General features: G+C 36.2%; 1 protein-coding gene across 1 annotated transcript in view; it reads left to right on the top strand.

Annotated features, from left to right (window-relative positions):
- Positions 1–11,002, top strand: part of Catsperb (cation channel sperm associated auxiliary subunit beta) — a 167,206-nt gene that overhangs the window by 122,926 nt on the left and 33,278 nt on the right. Inside the window, exons 16-18 of the mRNA XM_023719627.1 lie at positions 5,802–5,995; positions 9,359–9,691; positions 10,727–10,798. Of these exons, the coding sequence (XP_023575395.1) occupies positions 5,802–5,995; positions 9,359–9,691; positions 10,727–10,798 (599 nt within the window). The remainder of the gene's footprint in view (positions 1–5,801; positions 5,996–9,358; positions 9,692–10,726; positions 10,799–11,002) is intronic.

The following is an 11,002-nucleotide window of genomic DNA, read 5'->3' as shown; positions in this document are numbered from 1 at the left end:
CTTTAAAAAGTATATTTCCATTTTCTGTTGACTTTTTAAAAAAACAGAGGTTTGTACCTATGTTGTTTATTTATTATTTCTTGCCTATATCTTGTAATATGAGAAACTACTTTGGCAGTAACAATACACAATGTACTAACCATTGTTACTCTCCTAAAAAAATAAAAGGAAGAATGAATAATATTCCATTGTAAAAAAAGCATAAATAAAAGCATATAAATGTATTTAATATAAGTGTTGTATGATATGGGAATCATCATTAAAAAATGGAAATCCAAAGAAGCAGTTCTAGCTGAATATTTATCAACTGAGTTGAATTAAAAAGTAGTAAATAGTAAAGCCATGACAGGATTTGAAATAGGGCTGTTAGCTACAGAGAAGTCACTAAAAGATAAGGCTTAACTTAACAAAGTTTATGTATGTGGATCTCTCTTGGCTTTGGTTCCCCATTTCTAGTAATAAAAATGTCTTCCTTCAGACATTTATGAAAAAATTCTTTCTCTCTTTCATCTGGGAATTTTGTCTCCTGCTTTTAGGAAAATCAAAATATTTTCCCTGCATCTGCTTACTTGCTTGCTTGCTTTCATTCGTTCTTTTTCTTTCCTTTCTTTTTCCTCCTTCCCTTTCTTCTTTCTTTCTCCTTTTAATTAAAAAAACTCTCAAGGGCCAGCCAAATAGTTCAGTGGATTAAAGCTTCTGCAAGTAGGCTCAGGGGCCAGGTGGTTGATCCCCAGATCTGCCGTGCCAGCCCCACCCCCAGGATGCTCTGAGATGGCAATTGAGGCTGGGCATGATGGTGCACCTGTAATCCCAGCTCTTGGGAGGCTGTAAACAGGCAGATCACTATGAATCTGATCTAGTAGTGAGACCCTGAACACCCTGTAGACCCTTCCCTACAATACAAAAAAAAAAAAGAAAGAAAAAAAAACTCTCAAGTTGTTCTCCTCCTAAATACAAAGATTATAGGAGTGCAACACTATGTCCATCTTGCTGTTCTGTTTTCTTAAGTTGGCTTTTACTCAAAACAGTAAATATGCCAGAGTTGATACTTAGCCGTATTATGTTCTGAACTCCTTCAAGTCTATGTGTGCTTATAGAATGGGACACAGAAATGATATTTATTTGTTAAGTCAATCTTGTTCACTGTGGTGCTGTGATTTTCTGTATCCTTACTGATTTCTTTTTTTTTTTGCTTGACCAATCTGTTGTTGACAGAATTGTGTTAAAATTTCCTGCTGTAACATTGGATATGTCAATTTCTAATTGTAGTTCTGTCAGTTTTGTTTTATATAGTTTGAGGCTGCCATTGAGGACATATAAACATAGAATTATTGTATCTTGCTGATCAGTTGAACATTTATCAGTAATTGATAATTTTTTAATCTCTGTATCTTTTCTTTTTTAAAAAAAAAGTGTTTTATAATAGTAAAGCATACATAACACGCAATATACCTTTCTAGCCATTCTTAAGTATTTAGTTCAAAAGTGTTAAATTGATCTGCATTGCTTAATATCCAAAGATTTAGCCATGACAGCATGACAGGCTAAGTTTTTTTTTTTTTTTTTTTTGGTGGAACCAGGGATTGAACTCAGGCCCTTGCGCTTGTCAGGGAAGCACTTATTCCACTGAGTCATCTCCCCAACCCCCTAAGTTTCATATTTTTATTCCATCAGTAATGTACATGGGTTCAAATTTCTCTACATCTGAACCAACATGGGCTATTTTATGTCCTAGTGGGTATGAGGTGGTATCTATTTGTCATTTTGATTTACATTTTCCCAATAGTTAGTGGCACTGGGTATCTTTTCACATACTTATTGGCAATTCATGTATCTCTTTTGCAGAAATGGCTATTCAACTAAATCTGATTGACTTACAGTTGCCTTTCATTTGTCTTATTTTGTTTTTTATTAAGATTCAGTGGTTTGTTGTTGCTTTGGTTTTGATTTTGGCCTCTTATTCTTCATCATGACCCTTTTCTACCAGGAATGAAACCTCATTTCAAAGAAAACTAAATAAAGTTTGATAACTTTGAAGTGTGTATGTGTGTGTGTAAAGTTTATTTTGTTTATTTAAATATAATACAGTTTTCAGGTCCTGGGTTATAGCTCAGCAACATAGCACCTGCCTAGCAAGCATGAGATCATGAGTTCAATTCCTACTACCAAATAAATAAATAAAATAAATTTATCAATGTTTGTTTATTATACATATATAAGAAAACTAAAATTATGACTGTTAAAACTGATGAATTACTGATCAGTCCTTGTTCCATATATTGAACATTTTTCGTCTTGCTCTTTTAACTTAAACATTATATGACTATTTTTCTTATGTAATTATAAATTCTATAAATGCCATTTTAATAGTTACATTATCTCTAAGTAGATTATGAGTATCATTTACTTATTTTTTCTACTGTTAATATTTTTAATACTAACTTTCACTAAAATGCCATGATGAATATCTTGTGTAGACAGCTTCCCTTTCCCAGTGTTTCAAGTATTTCCTTAGGATAAATCTGTATTAGTAGACCACTAGAATCAGCAGGCAGGGGTGAGGAGGTTAACTCTTCTTTGTTTTTGTGCTTTTTTTTTTTATGTCAGGAATCAAACTCAGGACCTTGAATTTGCCAGGAAGACACTGTGCCACTGAGCTATATCCCTGGCCCTCTTCTTTTTTTTTAAGAGGATAACAAGTATTAAAAAGAAATTAGAAATGTTACCAAATTTCACTAAACAAAATAATAAGAATTAAACAATGGTTGTTATGTTGCATAATGTTGTCATAAAATTAGTTGTTTAGATTACCAGATATAAACATGCAAAATTGGTAATAAAATGAAGTTACAAGTAAAAAAGAAAAAAAAATAATTTAAGCATTAGCTACTCCTTTCAATAGACCAGCAAAAATCAACAGTACAATTATCCAAGCTATCCGTGTGTGTGTGTGTGTGTGTGTGTGTGTGTGTGTGTGTGTGTATTGTACCCATCAGATTTTATTTGCTCTTTTAGGTTCTTATACTAGTGAGACAATATGACATTTGTACATGAGGGTATGATTTATTTCACTTATGAGTGTAGTCTCTAGTTACATCCATTGACTTATAAAAGCCTCAAGTTTATATTTTTAATAGCTGAGTAATACTCCATTGTGTAAAAATAGCACATCTTTTTTATCTGTCAGGTGATAAACATTTAGGTTATAACAAAATTTATTTATGACATATTGCACTGTTATAAACATGGATGCACATATATCGCTATGATATGATGTTTTCAGTTCTTTTGGAAAAATACCCAGAAGCACAGTAGCTGACTTGAGTGGGACTTCCAATCTAGCTTTTTGAGGAATCTCACTGATTTCCATACCAGTCTACACTCCCATCAACAGTGGACATCCCAACAGCCCCTCAAGCACTTGCTATTGGCTGACTTCTTTTTTTTTTCAAAGTTTTATTGATAAACAGATAGCAATGAGACAGTTTCAAATCAAATCGGAAGTACAGTTTCAACAAATAATACACCGCTATATTCTTCTTAGTGACTTCTTGATAATAGCCGTTTTTTCTGGGGTGAGATGTAATCTCAGTGTTGTTTTAACTTGCATCTCCTGAATGACTGATGATGTTGAACATTTTTTCATAATATTTATTTGCCATTTGTATTTCTGAAAATGGTGTATTCATCTCAGATGCCCATTTTTGGACTGGGTCTTTGAATTTTGTGTTCCTGGTTGTTGTTGTTGTTGTTGTTGTTGTTGTTGTTGTTGTTGTTGTTGTTGTTGTTTTAACTCTTTATGTGTGCTAGAGAGTATGCCTTTGTTGGAAGGACAACTGGCATAATTTTTCCCAATTCATAGGTTTGCTATTTATGCTGTTGGTGATTTCTTTTCACATGTAGAAACTTTTGAAAAAGATGAGATCCCAGTTATTGATTCTTTGAAGTATTTCCCATGCAGTTTGGGTTTTCTTCATAAATTCTCTACCTACTCCTTTTTTTCCTATAGAAGATTTAGTGTTTATTATTTAACTCTTTGGGGGCCTGCCCCTTAGCTCAGTTCTTTAAGTGGCTGCTTCAACAAAGCTGTCAGGCTCAGGTTGCTGTGGTTCCATCCCCACAACTCCAGCCAGCCGAACATGCCCTGAAGGCATTTGGAGGAAAAAAAAAAAAATCCTTCTGCCTGTATTATTTAACTCTTTGATCCATTTTCACTTGTTTAGTGCATGGTGATAAACATTGGATCTAATTTTAGTCTTCAGCATATGGAAAGCCAGTTTTTCCAGCACCATTTATTAAAGAGGCTATCTTTCTTCCAGTGAGCCTCTTTGGTCCCTTTTTCAAAGACAAGGTGGCACAAGTTCCACACTGGCATGCTAGGGCCCAAGAAATGCAGCTTGCCAGAGTCTCGCAGGCCATCCAGTGTACTCCAAAGTTCTTATACGGCACCAGGAATGCTCTGTGCCTGCACACACTTGATACCTATTAGTCTTACATTATTTTTGCTTTATGTTATTTGCTGCTGAATTATTAATTTCTGATTTCTTGTTATTTTTAAGAGATCCATCCTTTCATGCTCACTATCTACAATGCTGTCTTCAAGGTTTGAAAGTCCATCTTCAGTTTCATTCCATTAGTTCTACGAGCTTTCAATGGAATTCTTGATTTCCTAGATATCTGTTTGAATCTGTTTCACACATTCTAATTCTTTCTTGTATCATTGGTTCAGTGTTTCCATCATTTTTCTATTCTCCTCTTTTTTAAATCTATGTCTTGTTTAGATATGCTGAGCAGTAGCTCTTTCAGCACATGTCAGATAGCATTCTAGGAAGTTTGTCCTCACAATCTCATCAGTTGTGGGTGAATTTACATATAGTAAAGTTACCCCCACTCACTTCTCACCACTACTGAGCTTTGTCATTTAGAATCTTTGCTGGCTGGTAATATGACTCAGTGGTAGGGCCCTTGCCTGACATGCGTGAGTCCATTCATTCCACTTGCAGCACCACTAAATGAGTAAGTTCACTGGACATGTTGGCATATCCCTTTCTCCTAGTATTCTGGGAGACTGAGTCCGAAATAACAAAAATTTGAGCCCATCTTATGTAACTTAGCAACTTAACGAGACTCTGTGTCAAAATTTTAAAAGGGCTGGGCACATAGCTCAGTACAGAGGCCCTGTATTCAATCTTCACTAAAATTAATTAATTAATTAGTTTGCTAATTTTATAAGTTAAAATTTTTTCCTTGTTGTTAATTACCCTTTCATTAACAACTAATGAAGGGGGGCTGGGGAGATGGCTTAGTATAATAAGTGCTTCCCTGGCAAGAACAAGGGCCTGAGTTCAATTCCTGGTTCAAAAAAAAAAAAAAAAAAACAACCAAAACACTAATGAAGCACCAGCCAAATAGCTCAGTGGATTAAAGCTCCTGTTTATGCAGACACAGGGGCCAGGGTTTGATCCCAGGCATGCCGTGCCAGCCCCACCCCCAGGGCTCTCTGAGAGGCAAGTGAGACTGGGCTGGTGGCGTGCTCCTGTAATCCCAGCTCTTGGGAGGCCGAACACAGGTGGATCACTACAAGTCTGATCTACATAGTGAGACCCTGTAGACCCTACAGACCCTGTACTAAATTAAAAAGGAAAAAGAAAAACACAACAATGAGTTTAAACAAAATGTTAACCAAATGTTCATTTGTTACCAATGGATTATATTTTATTTGTAAATTGTATATTCATAAATTTGCTCACTTAGGCCTCTACAATATCCAAACTGCTTAATGTTTGTTGATTTGTTTTTAGTAAAACTGGAACAGCATACATAAGAAAGATACTGGAACATAAAACTCCTAAAGAATTTTTATCCTCAGTTATTGCAGAAATGATACAACCTTTTGGAATAGAAGAAGTAAAGGACAGCTCTTGTTTATCTAGTTCTCTTTCTATTCTTGAAGAACCTGTACAGCCGTCCTATAAACTTAGCCTTGACTTACAAGGTAAGTATTAAAGCATATCTCTGGGCTGGTCAGCTAACTCAGCAGATTAAAGTGTCTGCCTATGCAGAACACAGTGACTCCCGGCGTGCTGTGCCAGCCCTGCCCCTGTGGCACACTGAGACAAAGACTGATACTGGGCATGGTGGTGCACGCCTATAATCCCAGTGCTTGGGAGGCTGAAATCAGGAGGATTACTCTGTGTCTGATCTGTGTAGTGAGCCCTGCTAGACCCTGTACTAAATACAAAAATAAATAAATAAAACATATCTCTGATGACTACAATAAGTGAAAAAAATACCTTTTGAGAAGACTGTCTCTGCTCAGTCTAGAGCAATAGGTTTCAAATTTTAGTCTAGTTGGCAACTTACTAAAATTTACGTGTGCTTAGATTCCTGATGATTTATTTATTCCTAATATAATAAAACCTACCTATAGCTTCATCAATATATCATCAATAGTAGTGCCTCTCATTTATTCTCATGAGGTTATTTTGTCTTAACAGTGCTCAAAAGTGAGACAACTCATTAAAATGAATAAACATTTTTAAAAAGTGAGGCAAAATACTCCATGTCAATTAAAAATGAAAAAATAAGAAATTCATGCAGATTTTTCCCTATGTAGTAAAATAATTTTATATCACTATTCTATGGCATATTTTTATTTCAAAAGGTTATCTTTGCATAAGGATAGGTAGAATACTTAGCTATGTATCAAAGAATACAAAAATTAGTATACTTTAAGGATTTTGGCCTGACTCTGAGTAATTGGGAACCCATTATACAGGTTTATATAAATGTTGACACATTCTGTTTCAATGAGATTGCATTACCTGCTGTGTCAAGAACAGTCAGAGCAGCAGGGTGTGGTGGCACATACCTGTAATCCCAGCACTTGGGAGGCTGTGGCAAGAGGATCGCTGCAAGTTCAAGCCCAGCCTGTACTACAAAGTGAACTCAAGGCCAGCCTGAAATGCATAGCAAGACCATTTCTCAAAAAGAACAGACTGAGAAACAGAGAGAGGACAGGGAGGAAAAAACAATCAGCTCAGAGGCTATTTCAGCAATCCAGTGAAAAATCACATTAAATTTAAGATGCATGTTACTCACTCAAGTGGAAAAGTAAGATAGAGGGGCTGGTGAGATGGCTCAGTGGTCTAAAGCACCTACTTAGAACAAGCTAGGCAAAGCACAGGGACCACGGTTCAATCCCCCAGCACCACATGCCAGCCAGCCCCGCCCCCTGGTGGGCTGAGCTGGCCACACACACACACACACACACACACAAATAAATTTTAAAAAAAAAAAAAAGTAAGATAAACAGTTAGAAAAACAAGCCTGAAGCTCAGGAAAACCATTTGTATATGATTGTGCTATGATACTAAGTGAGAAGACCTGGAAACTGATTGGACATACAGAAAGCAAGAGGCATGAGGTTTAACCATAGGCCTTCTGACAAGGAGCCTATGAGGGACGGGAAGGGATTGTTGGTAAAAGAAATTAGATGATCTGGACAGAGAAAACCCAAGAGTGCATCTCAGAAGCCAAGTGAGGGAGGTGTTTCAGAAAGAAAGGATTACCAGGTGTGGTAATGCACTTCTATAATCCCAACATTTGAGAAGCTGAAGCCGAAGTATCATGTCAAATTTCGGGCCAGCCTGAGTACATAATAAGACCCTGTCTCAAAAAAAGAAAGGAATGCACCTGTATTACAAGCCAATGATAAATCAGGTGAGAGCAAATGTAAGCTGGATATTCAACCCCTGCAAAAATCATTGGTGATTTGACAAAGGTTATTGGCTGGGATAGTATAGACAAGCCTCACTAGAATGGATTCAAAGACTGATGAGAGAAGCAGAAATGAAGACAGTGAATAAAGGTAACTTTCAGGAATCTAAAGGAGAGGAGCAAAACCATGTATCCTTTTAAGGGAATGTTGGGAAAAATTGGGGATTAATTTGAAATGGGAGAAAGTATTTGTGTGCAATAAAGAGAATTATTAGGCTCTTTTTGGATTATTTCCGGTTTTCTTCAGATTGAGAAGTCTTGTTCTCATGTTTAATGACCTATTGAAAACATGATAATGTAATGCTGATGCTTCTCTTCTTGAAACAGCCTTTTGTCAGTTTTATTGATATCTTCCCTGATGAATTTTCTCTAATTGTTCCTTCCTTGTATCCTTGACATGATTGTTTTCCCATTCCCATTCCTTACGTGATGATGATGTCCTCTCAGGTCCTGTCCTAAAGCCTCTCCTAAATCTTCCTGCTCTCCTGGGAAGAATGAATTATGCTTCCAACCAACAAATTGAATTTGTTGTACATATGTAATAGGCACATACATATGCACTGGAGGCACGCTGGCTACATTACACTTCAGGTGTGGAATCACAGTAAATAAGGCTCTTAACAATGATGCTTTTTCCATAATAAAGAAATTGACTTTCCTTATTGAAAATTCTTATTTACCTTCTTTCTTCCTTTGGGCATGTGTAGTAAGTTTCTGAAGTCTACTCTTACCTTTTGGGTGATTTCAAATATAATACCAAGGTTTAGACTCAAGAATGTTGGGGGCAGTGTCTTGATTCTATTATGCCTTCAGGAAATGAGTACATTTCCACAAAAATGTAGTGGATAGAAAAGTGAAGTTCAAAGATTCACCAAATTATCTTCTTTGACGGGTGGAGAATGTGTGACAGTGGATAATTCCCTTCTGTTTACTGTTACTTAGACTTAATAGATTAGTTCAAAATTTTATGGGAAAACCTAGAAATACCCATATAAAATCATTTCTTACTAAAAGATTCATTATTATGGAAATCAACTAAATGACATTTCTGCTGTCTTAAAGGAATAGGTAGTTAGATAGTTAGATAGTTAGATGGATAGATAGACAGACAGACACAGATATTCCTGTCTCATCATAAGAATACTAATCCTAGTTGGGCATGGTAGTATATGTACTCCTCTAATCTCAGCATTTTGGGAAGCTGAGACAATGATTATCAGGCTCAAAACAAACTTCGGCAATTTAGCACGATAAATTGCCAAGATTAGTATGAAGTCTTGCTTTTAATCTGTAGTACTAGAGGAAGGGGAGGGAGAGAAATAACTTCATTTATCTTAGAGTTTTTTCCTACTCCAATTTTTAAACATCAATTGCATAGCAAATATTAAAGTATAGGTTTAAATGTGATATATTCCTGATAAACTTTCTAGAAAGTACATTTGAGTTATAACATGAAATCTGGCAAATATATTCTCTAATTAAGATCATCTTTTTTAAAATTCAAATGTCTTAGTTACATCTACCTGTATGCTTAGTAAATGTTATCTATTACAACAAATCTTTTCTAATTTCTCTCCAGCTGTTAATGCCTTGTTTCAAGCTACAGATATAGAGAAAACTGTGGTGATTCCTGGTTACAGCAGCTTCCTGATCACAGAAGTTCTAGATGATAAGAATGCTTTAGCTGTTGCTACCATGCCTGCAATAGCACCTAACAAAGTAACTTTTTCAAGCGGCCAATGGTTCTTGTACAACTTTGGACAAAAGAATGGACAGACATGGAATATATACTCAAAACCATGTCTTCATGTGCTTCAACAACTTGATGATTCACCAACTCTGAATGCTGTGAAATACATTGATCTGGGAAGCTCTCAAAGTTTACAAGTTAAGGTCATACCTAATAAAAAAGGTGAGTATGATTTTATTGGTGTTACAGCTTGTGTTTAGATGTCCCCACCACCACCAAAGCCTCATGCAGTCATAGATGGAGAGTTTTCAAAAATGGTTAAATCTAGATTATGTGACACTAGAATTGATTCATGATGCAATGCTAGGATCAGTGACACTAAAATTAAGGGTGTGAATGCTACCCACTCTAAGTAGCCTAGATAAGATATAAGGGATAGAAAGAGCTGTGGTCACCCCTTGTTTGCTTTCCTATTTCTGCCTGCCATGGACTATTTCTTCTCTGTGATGGTGATGCCTGTTTACCATACTACCCTGCCTTAGTGCAAACCAATTATGGAATGAAACCTCTACAAACTGTGGATTAAATAAACCTTTCCTTTCTTAATTTTTGGGTGTTAGATATTTTGTCTTGGCAATGAGAAAAGTAACTAAGACAACTGGGAAAAGTCAAAAACAATTATTATTTTGTTTCTTGAATATAAATTATATCCTTTCATAGTTATCTTTGTTTTCTATAATTGTTGGCATGCTATTAATGACAACAATGAGACCATAAGTTAGATAAACAGTAGATAGATAAAATTGGGGCCTGAGTAAACCAAAATAAACCTGGATAAGTTAGACCACAAAGGGAGAGAGCCCCATGTGCACCAGAAAGCTAGAAATCAGAGAAGCCAAGGGATGGGTGCTTCACTGATATCAGAGGCCCAACTGCAAAAGACAAGGGCAAGGGCCTGGGTAAACTGAAATCTACAGTGGGAAATGGGGAGGGGCAGGGAGATTCTACTCTTCCTAATTTCAAAAACCTAAGCTTAAACCAATGAAGCCGCATTGCTTCATTGTCTCATCTTCACATACCCATCAAAATAGCTCAACAAAAGTACACTTGAATATACTCTTGAATTTGGATGCTTCTTTAGCGACCTCCCTTGGGGTCCCTCTCAGATAGCAAGAGCTTTTCTTTGTTCCTTCAAATAAACGATACTTGATTCATTCCTCTTTCTGTCCTATTGGCTTCATTCTTCATGATCCTCAGGACAAAAGCCCAGAAACAAAAAATTGGCTACATCTTTGGTGCCCAACATGAGACTCACTTCTCTATGGCGAGGTAAGTATGATGGAATGACCAAACCTCATTTTCTTTGTTAAACCTCCACTGATGCCCCGTCACATGTGGAATGGTTGAAAAAGATGTGGTCTTTTTATATGATGGAGTACTACTCAGCTATAAAGAATGATAAACTTGAAGCCTTCATATTTAAGTGGATGCCCCTTGAAGATATACTTATTAGTGAAATAAACCAGACCCACA

This window comes from Octodon degus, unplaced genomic scaffold (assembly GCF_000260255.1).
Source record: "Octodon degus isolate 3935 unplaced genomic scaffold, OctDeg1.0 scaffold00070, whole genome shotgun sequence".
NCBI lineage: Eukaryota > Metazoa > Chordata > Mammalia > Rodentia > Octodontidae > Octodon > Octodon degus.
The sequence above is the reverse complement of the archived record's forward strand: the minus strand, read 5'-3'. Positions and strand labels throughout refer to the sequence as shown.